General features: G+C 45.2%; 1 protein-coding gene across 2 annotated transcripts in view; it reads right to left on the reverse strand.

Annotated features, from left to right (window-relative positions):
* The window catches only part of LOC120843915, a 248,074-nt gene that overhangs the window by 8,839 nt on the left and 225,975 nt on the right, over positions 1–13,260 (reverse strand). For both annotated transcript variants that reach the window (XM_040215388.3, XM_040502768.2), the window contains 2 exons: positions 9,906–9,968; positions 4,284–4,367 (listed from right to left, as the gene is read on the reverse strand). In XM_040215388.3, coding sequence (XP_040071322.2) covers positions 4,284–4,367; positions 9,906–9,968 — 147 coding nt within the window. The remainder of the gene's footprint in view (positions 1–4,283; positions 4,368–9,905; positions 9,969–13,260) is intronic.

Below are 13,260 nucleotides of genomic sequence, written 5' to 3' on the forward strand. Positions count from 1 at the left end.
AAGCCGGAAACGGGCACCTAAGAGCTGCGCTCTAAAAATTGTCGTGAAATGCCTCTACTGGATATTCCAATAGCATGGCTTTTTAGAGCGTGAAATCCGCGGATCCTAAGCAGTCAAGATACGCCGGGTGTTAGAGGAGAAAAAAGCACCGCATGTGTCTCAACGCCAGACTTCGTCGCCTGTACCGTGCTACCCAATACCGTCCTCATCAGGACCGCCCATATCGCACTATATTCGGGAACAACTTTTCTTGGCATTTCCGGGGAGAGGAGCAGCGCCCGCGCATAGCTTTGTTCAGTGCTCAAAATGGTCGCGGAAACGTGTGCCTGTACCTTCCACTGCATTACCGAGTTGTTTTTGTTTTCGTATCGGAATGGGAACTTTTACGATTCTTTACAATAGCCTTGCTCATTCCAGCTGGCCTGATATTTTACCGGACCGAAACGCGTATTCTGCCACTACTAAATTAACTTTAGTATTATGTTATGCGATGAGGGATTTTATACCAACGCAGCAAGCACGTAAATCTATGTATCCTAGCTGGTTCTCAAGAAAGAAAACCGTATAAAGTCGCACTATAATCGAATGTATAGAGAAACTGAACTGAACGTCCAGTGCGTTCAATTTAGCGTTTATCGTGCTCTATTGAAAAGGGTATAAAAGATGCATAAATGTTTGCACCTATTGAATGTCAAAAATAAAATAAAACTTTTAACTAAGGAATTTTGGAGGTTATGGAACAATGCTAAAAACAATATGTACAACAATGCACAAACTTTCTACTCACGAGAGTCAACTGGCTCGATGTCCACGTCAACTTGCATAGCCGATCGTTTTTCTCATTAATTTTGTTCCTCCCATTCTGGTTTGAAAACTGCTGCTAGAATCCAAAATTTTGACAAAAGCACGTACTTCTTTTTTTAGACCGCAGCTCTTAGGCGCCCGTTTCCGGTTTGAGCGGCGTCGGCGTCGGCGTCGGCGTCGGCGTCGCCATCGGCGTCGGCGTAACCAGTCACCCCAAGGTCACGTGACCCCCCCGGTCACGTGACCCCCAAGGTCACCTCAAGGTCACGTGACCCCCCAGGGCACGTGGCCCCCCTCCCCACCGAAGTCACGTGACCCCCCCCCCCCCACGAGGTCAGGTGACCCCCCCGGAGCATATTAAAGAATGAGGGGAGGAGGAGGAGGAGGGGTCTACCCTCCCCTCAGTACCCTTCCCTCCTCCTCCTCAAGAGCTGCGCTCCAATTCGGCGTTACAGGGAGTTGTAAACGGCTTTCACTTTTATTTTAGAGCGCAGCTCTTAGGCGCCCGTTTCCGGCTTGAGCGGCGTCGGCGTCGCCGTCGCCTTAACCGCGGTGCATTATGGGTAAATTTCCCCGCTAAATCTAGCGGAAAAATTTCCCCGCTAAATCTAGCCGAAACATTTCGCCGCTAAATCTAGCGGAAAAAATTCCCCGCTAAATCTAGCGGAACAATGTTTCTGCTACATCTAGCGGAAAAATTTCCCCGCTAAATTTAGCGAAAAAATTTCCAAGCTAAACAGCGGAAAAATTTCCCCGCTACATCTAGCGGAAAAATTTCCCCGCTAAATCTAGCAGAAAAATTTCTCCACTAAATATAGCGGGAAAATTTTCCCGCTAAATCTAGCGGAAAAATTTCTCCACTAAATTTAGCGGAAACTTTTCCCACTAGGTCTAGCGGAAAAATTTCCCCGCTAAATCTAGCGGAAAAAAATTCCCCGCTAAATCTAGCGGAAAAAGTCCCCCGTTGAATGTAGCAGAAAAATTTCCCCGCTAAATTTAGCGGAAAAATTTCCCCGCTAGATCTAGCGAAAAAATTTCCCCGCTAAATCTAGCGGAAAAATGTTCCCGCTAAATCTGGCGGAGAAATTTTGGTCACGTGACCGGGGGGGTCATGTGACCTGGGGAGTCACGTGACCCCTCCCCATAGGTCACGTGACACCCCCAGGTCACGTAACCCCCTTCCAAGATCACGTGACCCCCTCCCGAGGTCACGTGACCTCAGAGGGGGGTCACGTGACCCTTTCCCTCATGTCATGTGACCCCCCCGGGAACACGTGGCGCTCAGTACCCTTCCCTCCTCGTCCTCAAGAGCTGCGCTCCAATTCGGCGTTACAGGGTGTTGTAAACGGCTTTCACTTTTTTTTATCTGCTTTTACTGTCGATGTCACAGAAGTTCTCCAAGCCAAATGAAAACCTTAGTTATCGACGGGAACTCACGGTATACACAATTTTATCACTAAGGCTTGTTCTGATGTATTTGCTCCGCTTATGAACCATATATTTACCCTCCCTCTTACGAAAGGTATTTTCCATGTTTGTGGAAATCATCTATTGTTGTACCTATCTTTAAAACTGGTGATCTATCGCTCCCGTCCTGCTTAGTTACTATATGGTTTCGGAAGGTTTTCAAAATGGGTATGCATAACCGGGTTTATAGTTCTCTTAGCCAGGACAGCAGTCCTGTTCTGCACGGTATTTAGAGGAAAAGCCCGTAGAAACAATTTTTTTTTTGTCTTTTATAGAACTCTGTGTACCGGTAGGCTCCAGCAGAAGCCAACTTGACGTTGTATATTTTGACATGTCGAAGGCCTTCGAACGTGTAGATCATTCTTTACCTTATTGCAAACTTTGTTTTTTGTCAAAGCTGTGTGCTGGGATAGTTGGTATTGTTTTTTGACCTCTAAGCTTTGTGAACGGTTCAAGACCAACTTATATTTGTGCAGTAGTAGCACTGTTCGTGTTGGCAAATCGCTTTCAAGCTGTCTCTATCGATTCTGGTGTACCTCAAGGGTTGAACCGGGGACCCTTCTTATTTATTTTTGTTTGTAAAGGATATAATATCATTACCAAGAAATCGGAAGATTGTCTTTTTCTCCTGTGTGTTTGGGACTTGGAGTCTCCTATGTGATAGGTAATTGCCTTTGGAATCTACATTGATAGTATACTTTCATTTACCGCGTTTTTTCTAAGGTCGTTGGTTCAGCAATAAGAAATTTGGGAATGATCACTCGGTAATCACGGTCTTTTACTTCACCATGATCTCTGGTGTGTCGTTTTCGCTGTCTCGTACACACGGGACTTAAATTAATTTGTATTTGTTGGAACTTGCGATATTTAACTGGAATTAAAATGGTTGACAATGTACAGTATTTCTTTTGAATTATTTACGATTGGTAGATTTGTAGGAAACTGCCTTTTTGTTACGGTTGGTTGCTATCTGGTTGCTATATTTATTAAATTTTGAAACCTATTAACGAGAAGAGCTATTAGATATAATAATTTTTTTCATAGGGCAGTAAATAACACGGTTAGAATTAAGTTTCCTTGTAAGTATAGACATTCATGTGCCACAAGACCTTGTCGTCAATTTTTAATACATTATCCTAATATAATTTTTTAATTGACACCTGATCCCTTATACAGCCTGCTTTTAATATTGTAGGCAATTTGAACTTAATAAATGTGTTATATTTCGTTCACTTTAAATTAACTCTGAAGGAGTGTGTGTTATCTAACTCACAGTTTGTGTAGTAACTTGATCTGCAAACTCGTATTCGTGTATTTCCACATTGTTGCGCGTCTTTTACACAGTGTTTTTGTAAACAAGAACTGACAGTGTACAATACAAAAGACTTCGCAGCTCTTTGTGGGTACAAAGAAAAAAATAAAGCAATATATTTATTATGATTATTATTACCAGCAGTAATATTTATTATAATAAACAACACTAAAACGCTACATATAGGTGCTCAGGTGTAGCGCTAGTGGTGAGGACCAAATAATACATTTTCGAAACTTACCGTTATCCGTTTAAAGAAGTTAACAGCAATTTTCGGAACATTTCTTTGAGAATATAACAACTAACGAAGTCCGAGAATAGATAAAGATGAATGGTGTCTGCTACTAAGAATGGATTCCATTTTCTCACTAAACATTAAAAAAATGCTAGAATATTTTAATTTAGCAAGAGTAAGCTCTGAAACGTTGGCACCTGGTCACTATCAGTAGCGCTATAATATTTTGAGGTGATAACAACACTGTTCTTCTATTCCCCAAATACCCCGTATTTTATAACAACATTTACAACTTGTTTTATGCTTTACAGTCTTCACATTGTAAAAACATATTTTCATTATGAGGTAGTTTTGAGGATTTTTTGGGTCGCCAGAGAAAAGATACTGTTTTGTCGAATGTCAAGAATTGGTGTTTGTTGCGAAAGTAAGACGAGGCCCTAATAATTAGGTGTCTTAATTGGGTACCTTTGATGCGGGGCGCGCATTCGTGATTGGACGGACAGTCGGGACAAACCGGACACTCCGCTTCCGTTATCCGAGGAGGAGGAGCTATTAGAGAAGGGGAGGGAAAAAGTAAGGAACGTAAGTGCATATTTTTGGAACGCCCGAGAGAAGAGTACCACCTACTAGAAGGTGAGGCATGCGCATTACGTCATCAATGTCAGATCTTCAAAACAACTCAAAGGCTCGCCGAATTTTGACGAGATAATGCGACAAGGCGGCAGACGCAGGACACTTCGCGTCACCGTGTAGCGAGATGCTGAAAACGCATTCGTGGCAACGCGGATGCGAACAATATGTCTCTTTCTCGATCCGCTCTAGTCACTGACTGTACGCTCTCAGCTAACAGTTAATGAGCGAACTTGGAAACAAATAAAAATCTAATCAAGGTTCAGCATCAATATTTACGCCACTATAGTATTTCTACAAATTGCGAAACATGTTCCACGGTCCTGTAAGGCACTCGCGGTTGACGCGTACTGCGAAGCAGGGCTGGGGGCAAGCGAGACCACAACTCTACAACTGAAAAGGAGTCCTCGTTGCCTCTGGAGTGCATAAGGAGAACGCTTTCGTGAGAGACATGTCCAGACGACGGAAGGTGTTAGACGAGGAAGATGCGCCGAGAGCTTCTTTCCGTGGCTGCTCCATAGTGCGCGCTGACCGACCTCTGGAGTGGCGACGAATGAATTCGTCCAAAGACACTGCTAAAGGCGTTTCGGCCGTTTCAGCACACAAAAGGGTTCGCTGCAGCCTGGCTACCGCAAAAAGCGCACATAAAAAAAAAAAAAAAACCGCTTGATTTAATCATTCTTCAACGCAAACTAAGGAACCGCGTTTGCACGCACTTTCGTAGGTTTGTGATAAAAGACTTATAAAAGTAAAAAAAAAAAAAAAAAACAATGTAGATATTACAAGTGCAAGAAAAAGGACGCCACTGCAGACATTCCGCGGGACATTTGCGTGGCAACCGACGTGACGACACTGCTTTTGTATTGTCGGCTTAAGAATCTCCAGCTTGGTAGAGCGAACAAAAAAAAAAAGAAAAAATTTTAGAGATAATTTTTTTTTTATAATTTGTTGTTATTCTCAAGCTACGTGCGGACGGTCGATTATAGTGGCGATCATATCGCGGGACCGCTTTTGCAGCACATTATTGGAATAATGTCGAACTTGGATTTACAACAACACAAAGTTGGGCGAGTTGGTTTGACATTATGAAAGGGGAACAGCGCAATAATAAACGACGGACGAGTAGAAGAGGTGACGACACTCAGGGCGATACTACCCTTACGGGGTAGTATCGCCCTCTTTTGAGCTCCTGCAAAATATGTAAACTTGATATCCTCAATGTCTTAAAAATGTGCGAGCATGATGCGTCTCACCTCATATCACTCCTCTCATCTATGCCGTAACGTTTCGGGATTTCTTGAATTCCTGCTACATTTGCATTAGATACCGAGGTTCTGCACTCTAAATGAAGTGTGTGCGTCTACTTTCACGCACAGCACTCGGAGAGCCAGTCACTGCAACTTACGGACGCAGCTCAGCGAATGACACTGCCGAAACACATGTTTAGATCAAAAAATCCCGTCTGATTTGTGACATTAAGCAATGCAAAACGTCACGCTTGCATTGCTTAATGTCACAACTTAGACTGCGTTTTTTACTCTAAACATATGTTTCGGCATCGTCATTCGCTGAGCTGCCTCCGTAAGTTGCGGTGATTGCCTCTCCGAGTGTTGTGCGGGGAAGCAAACTCACCGGATTTTTCTAGAGTGTGGCTCACACCTCAGTAACAAAGAAAACTCGCTCAGACTAGTGGTACTGTTGACCAAAGGAAACGCCTAACAAGGTCTGATTTTTTTGTCCCTCTGGACAGTCACGCAGATACGCGAGCGGGAATTTTTTTTTTCTTTTTTTGAGGAACGCTTGATTGGTGACTTACGTTCAAACAAGCGCTGACAGCAGGACCATCCATGTGGAGCAGATAGTGGGGAGCCTATCGATTTGAACTGCCGTTATCATCTGCGCCTCTGTCACCACGGTCTGATTGAAAGGAAGAGAGGATTCTCGAAACGGTAGATGATAACGCAGTTTGAGTTGATGGGCTCCCTCTATCTGCTCCACATGAACGAGTCCTGACATCAGTGCTAGTTCGAACCTAATCCACCGCTCGCGTGCAGCTATTTAGTATCTGCAAGACTGTCTTGACTCTTGAGGCGCGAGAGATATTTTAACGCTTAGCTTTATGAAGCTCGTGTACCAGAAAAGCAGGCGTTCGTAGCGTGCACTAAAATCCATTGCTGGTCGATAGGATCATAACGACACAGCCACTTGACCTCGCGCGGGAATTTCAAACAACCCACAATTAACGCTCACGTGAAACGTGGCGTCACGAGTGTAGATGAAAGTGATTAGAAAACGTGACATGTAATGAAATTTAAAGATCGCCGCATGTCTGGAATGATTTCACTTTATGAAGTAGTTCATTCGGGTTAAGTCTACATTTGAAGAATTTTAGGCATGATTCGAACCCCTCGGGTTGCTAGCCGGACACGCTATCGACAAGGCCACGCGAGGCACGCTTGCACGGCTTGGGAACGAGAGGGAGTTTATTGGTTTATATATTTCGCTATCGCGCTCCACTCTTAAAGGCGAAGCTTAATCGACCTTCAAGTTTTAACCACGAAGTAGTCTCTTTCTTTTATTTTTATTTTTTTTTTTTTTATATCACGCGACTAGCCGACAAGCGCGGACGTTCTTCGGTTAACTTCCACGTCCTCATTTCACAAAGTTTCCACATCTATCTCTCGATCTCGACTTCTCTGTACTTATTCACTCCTCGACCTTTTTTTTATACTCCGTTTCACAATTAAGTCAGACCGCAGCCAACGTTAAGTCCCGATAAAGCCAATAAAGCAGCGTCCAATGTGCACCGTCACAACGCTCGTCGTCTTTGTGCGTTTGCTATCAGCAACAATAACTAAAAAAAAAAGACCAGCACAGCATTGTGTAGCGTTTGTAGTGCGTGAAAGGTTTAACAGTGAATAGAAAACGCTATGAAGCGTTTTAAGTGGCTGCAACGGATTGTAGCGTCGGATGATGTCGAAGTTATGCGGAGAGCCAGTTCGTCTGTTTCTTTGCAGGAGTTGCGATGATGTCAGAAAGCCGAGTTCTTATTGGCTGATGGAAAAAAAAATAGTAGGTAGACCTTAAGGCATCTAGCATTGACGTCTGCCCACTATCCTTTCAATCCCAGACAATCACAGCTCGGCGTTGTTCTGACGTCACCGCCAACTCCTGTACAAGAAGCAGACGACTTGCTCTCCGGATAGGCTGAAACGACAAACAGCTAGAAAGTTTTTTTGTTTGTTTTTTTACGCTACGCGACTTTCTTTGCAATAATGGGACACTCTTATTGAGAAGGAGCTCAGACCGTGGCGCCCCAGGCGGCTAGCTTTAAAACTACACAGATAAGACGACAATTAACATTGACTCCAAGCTCGGCTGATTTAACCGAATGCCGCGTCAGCATTCAGGTTCAGTTCGTGGTCTCCGGTGAGGGGGAGTAAGGGATCTTTTGTTTCCACTCCGGCCTGCATGAACAATTCAGCACGCACGGTGTATATTCCCAGCTCGGCAGAAATGCCAATGTGGGACAAGCTCGCATTCTCTAACGACTACTTTCGGGAGAGTTCCGGCACTAAAAATAAACATCACTTCGTTTATTGTTAGTATTTTTACGTTTATTCGTGACGATGTACACAAAGCCTGTGTGCATGTTCATAGGCCTTGTGTTGGGTAAACACGGAGGAGTGGGGACGACAAACGTTTCAGAGCGCCCCCTATATTTCGATCACCTTGCCAATACTCGGACGGAACGCCGCTGAACAAGAAGCGTCTCCGTTATTGTGTCATTTCAAGAAGGAAAGCGAGCGTTTTAACGCGAAAGCGTTAGGGAGCTCGTGTCCCAGAGAAGCCGGCCTTGGTGGCGTGGCCGAAAATCCAGCGTCGGTGGCGTGACGCGAAAACTTTTGACTGGTTGATAGGGTCATGACGTCACAGCCGCATGACTCGCGGGAATTTCAAAGAACCCGCAACACTCGCGTGAAACGTGACGTCACGCGGGGAATGAAAGTGATTAACAAACATGACGTGTAATGCGAATTAAAGAGAACCAAACGGATTCTGTATTTGAGAGAAAAAAAAAAACAAATCATCTTCTTTTGACCTTCAGGATTACGAATATCACGATTAGATTTCATTTTCATGCACGGAGGCTGCAGAAATTAATTTTTAAAGGACTGCTGCTATGGGGTATCCACACGAAGGAGAAATCCGCCCCTTTCGTCCGCGGAGCGCGCATCACGTGAGACATACGTCATCCCTTTTTGACGCCTCGCGGCGCCGTTCTCCTCCGTGGCGTAGGCGCGGAGGCTTCGTGCTGTCAGCGCGAAAGCTCCGCAGGTGCACGCCGCGGAGCCGGGGGCGGAGTTTCCCGGGTTGTTGACGTCACGACATCCGTCCGCGGAGTTCTCCTTCGTGTGGATACCCTTTACCGGGGCCTGATCTCACACTAGGAGTTTTCAGAATATCCCCCTGCTATGCAGCTATGCTAGCTATGCACGCGCACTTTTGCTATTTTCAAAAAAGGTCAGAAATGGACGTCACGACTGGCGTTAGTGCGGAAAAATATACCTGGTAAGCATGCAATAGCACTCACTACTATGACGACACCAGTGGTCAAAGGTTTTTCGTGTTTTCTCGCTTTTAGTTACATCTTCGGGTAAAAGGAACGTGATATCCAAATCCAAGGGATAAAAATATTCCAGAATTCACTTCTAATCGTTTTTTTTTTTTGAAGAAGTGTTGCAGCTTCCCTTAAACGGTCGCCGCATGTCTCAAATGATTTCACTTTATAAAGTAATATATTAAACTTAAAAAGAAAAAAAAAAACATAACAATTTGAAGCGGGACTTAATCCCACGACCCTTCAGTTGCGAGACAGATACGGTACTGACTATGCCATTATGCCTAGTCGTTTTTTGTTTCTTTATTGCACACCGTGCTCAGTCGGTAGCCACCGTGTCCGGACCTCGGCGCGTGTCACGTGCTTTGCCAACCCCAGCGCGTGACTGATAAACATTGCCGGCATATAATCGGCTCCAGATCACGTGGCCGCTTGTTCTCGCTGAGATACGAGGAAGCGAACGCTGCTCGTTCTGCGTTCTTTGTTTCTGCGACTACCATTGCACGGGAACCAAATCTAACGTGTTTCATATGGGCTCTATATGCCAGGCATTAATTTTAAGCTGTATCTGCGCAAGGTACAAACATCGTTGCACCGCCACTTACAGGATGTTTTTAAGCCTCTTGTGATTGCCCGCGACCAAGCTGCGTTTCTACGCAGAAGGTCCTAAGCAGTCACAAGAGGCTTAACAACCGCGTTTTTATCCTCGCTGGTCGTAAATATTCGGAAGTGTCTAAGTCAGCCCTTCGAAGGAAATAGACTATAGGGACGTCCGGTCGGATAAAAGAAATGATAAATTAGAAATAAATCAAATAAAAGAAATACGCTGAACTCACCGTGACCGTAGAGTGTGTAACTGTTTTCTTCGGCGGGAGGTGGAATTTTGGACGGATCCACTTCTGCAATAAAACATGTCATGATTTCTTACTGCCTCTGCGCCGATACTCCAAACATATCTGTAAATATATGTGGTCAACCTGACCCCTTCAGAAACGCAAAAAACATGTTTAACAACGCTCAACTTAAAAAAAAAATTCTATTGCTTCGGTAACATGTATTACAAAAATAAACTTTCCCTAGAGAAATGTCATATTTTTTTTTTTGTAATAACAATTTTGAGTGAAGTAAGGTTCCGAAAGAAGCTTCAACGTCGAGACGTCGACACGTAGATACAATCATAATCCGGGATCACACAAGTCGGCCCTGAAACGTAAGTAGTACAGCAGTCCTTATTTAGGAGGACAGTGAATTTTGAAACAAGTGCTTTATCCAAGTACCTGAAAAAAAAATATTCTTTTTTTTTATTTACTTAGTTGCACAATTTTTTTTTCCAATTTGCCGAGCTGCGATGGCTCAAGGATCGTACCTGAACAAAATTTATCCAGCGCATTCGGAAGACAGTTGCTCCGCTGAAGTAAACAGGGCATATTGCCGTTGAAGTTACTCGGGAAGTTTTTCCCAATAAATTTAAAAGTGAATCTTACCATGAAACCTGACTTTACTACATGACCCTACCACGTCAAGCGGCGTGACATGCACCTGTAAACGCATTCTGTGTTAAAAATAAAAAAAGTTTGACGGGAGCCTAAAGATTTTATTTTTGACGAGGCATTGGTTAGCTCTTATTCGATGGCTAATCACCAAGAAAGCTCTTCGTGCAACCAATGAAACTACTCGGCACGTGGAATAACCTACACAAAGACGCCAGTGTCTTCCTCGCGTCCTGGTTTTTAGGCGCTTCACAAGTTAAACACTTACCAACCGCCCTACCTATCCATTTTAAGGCCGGTTCACACATACAGAGGAGCGCCAAGTTAGCGATACGTGAGCGCTCGAAGGAGCGCCCATGTGACGGTTCCTAGTGCGTGACGTTGCGCTTGGTTAGCGCTTCAGCAGCGCTTTGTTAGCGCTTCAGCAACGCTCTGTTGGCGCTTCAGAAGCGCTCTATTAGCGCTCTTACGCTCCTTGTTCCGTGCTTGCTGCTGCGGAACAGCGCATGCACGGCCATTCCGTTGTTGCTGTTTTTTCCTTTGGTGGCGAAAGAAGAGAAAGTAAAAGAGCCGCTCTCTAAGCAAACGCTCGGGCAGATGATCCAGAGTCATGAACTTTGAGCGACAAATTGATTGGGTAAGACCTTATTGATTTCTATTCGACATGAGTGATCCTGCTTTCAAAGACACGCAGTTAAAAAAATAATGACCTTCGAAAGAACTCTTGTCCCTCAGGCTGGGAACAAGGTTCGCCATGTAGCCGTCGGTATCTCGGTACCGAAAGTCGTCTACACACATAAGCACGAATTGCGTATGGAACAGCATTTGTCGCATTTCTACATCAGCGTCCCACATGTTCGCCATGTATTCGCAACTTTCACGACCTATAGGGGGCGCACTGGTGCCTATCAAAATGGCTGTCATCTGGATGATCGTCGTAGAACAACAGTGCGAGGCTAGGTCTGCGACGCGTGAGTATAATACTAGTTTTGCTATATACAAGCAGTATTAGAGCCTTAGTTTATTTTTTTTTCACGTCAGAAAGGTGTTGGCAAGCACCTTTTTAGCAAGGAAGCACGATTCTCAAATCGCGGTACCACCGTTGCAAAAGTTGCGAATAGTGCTGCTGATGCACCCAACCACACGAACAGGAACCGCGGTGCACTCGCTAATCCGCAGCAGTGACCGCGGTGCAAGAAGCGCTAACAAGGCGCTACTGAAGCGCTGACAAAACTCTACAAAAGCGCTAATCGCGCGCTATAGGGAGTATTCACTGACGGCTATATCTGTGTGCGCGGCTGCTGAGCGCGTGCTGACTGCGAGCTTCCGCATTTCTTTTGCCACCTGCATTCCGCACCATCAATATTGCCGGTTTTTACAGCCTATTAATGTGAGCTCGTTCTGAACATGCGCCGTAAGCAGCACTCTCAAATATGGCGTCCAGTGAATACCCTCTATAGGCCCGTAGCTCTCAAGCAGAGCCGTGTATTGGGAGAGTTTGGCCAATAGGCGGAGCAAAGGCCGCCGCCAGCGCCGAATATTCCCCCCGCGCTTAGAGCGTGAACTAAATTTTGTGACACAGCGTGGACCAATCAGGAGACCGCGACGTCACATCATTGCAAACGACATTTAAAGCGTGAAATAGAAGAGTTCAATCTCGGCGTCTGTACTCCATCTCACAAATGTCTGAAGTAAAGACAAAGGCACAGGCGCGTGAGCGTAGCTCAGCAAAACGCTTTTGTTTGTACGAGAACTCGTGCATAGGAGGCACTTTCCAAAGCCACGCGCTCGTGCCCATATATGCCTTTGTCTGCACTGCTGATGTTTGTGCAGATGGAGTATAGGTGACAGTAGTGCCACTAAATAAGCTACGCATTAGAGTAACGACACTTAGCCATATTGTGTCTTAAAATCATGGTTGCCAGTTATCTCAAGGTTTATCTGAAATCGCAGGAAACGCCTTTCCCCCTCCACAAATGTCTAAACAGTTCGCGACAAAGCAAAGCAATATTGCATGACCTTCCTAACACCAAATCTAATGCTGAAGAAGTCGCACTTTTGAATATGACGATCGGCAGTCGGGTCTGCTCTGCATACGAGCCAAAATGGCGGCGCCCACAACAATGCCGGGGAACGGAGTGCCGATACTCTAAGCGCACCTCATTTAATGGCTCTAGGTGACAGTTCGCTCTGGGCCGGCTTGCTAGAACAGCGTCTAATACCCCTGTTACACGGGAACACTTAACCGCGGTTAACTCAACTTAACTGCTGTTTCGCGGCACCACAGATACCGCACTATACTCTCTGACAGCTATATCAGAAGAAGTGAAGAGCGCGCGCGCACTGCTTCGATAGATGCTCAAAATGCTCAAGTGCACGTTCGCCCATAGCTTTGACTGCATAGCCGCAGAATGTTGTCCGCAAGTATTGTGCGCTATCTGCGGCTTAGCGTAACTGCAGTTAAATGTGCTCGTGTAACTGCGGTTTAATACCCCTGTTACACGGGCACACTTAACCGCGGTTAACTCAGCTTTAACTGCGGTTACGTGGCAGCACAAATGCCGCACTATACCCTCGGAGAGCTATTTCAAAAGAAGTGAAGAGAGCGCGTGCACTGCTTTGATGGGTGCTCAAGATGCTCAAGCGCACGTTCGCCCATAGCTCTGACTGCATCGCCGCAGAATGTTGTCGGCAAGTATCG

This window comes from Ixodes scapularis, unplaced genomic scaffold (assembly GCF_016920785.2).
Source record: "Ixodes scapularis isolate PalLabHiFi unplaced genomic scaffold, ASM1692078v2 PGA_scaffold1__304_contigs__length_218370807, whole genome shotgun sequence".
NCBI lineage: Eukaryota > Metazoa > Arthropoda > Arachnida > Ixodida > Ixodidae > Ixodes > Ixodes scapularis.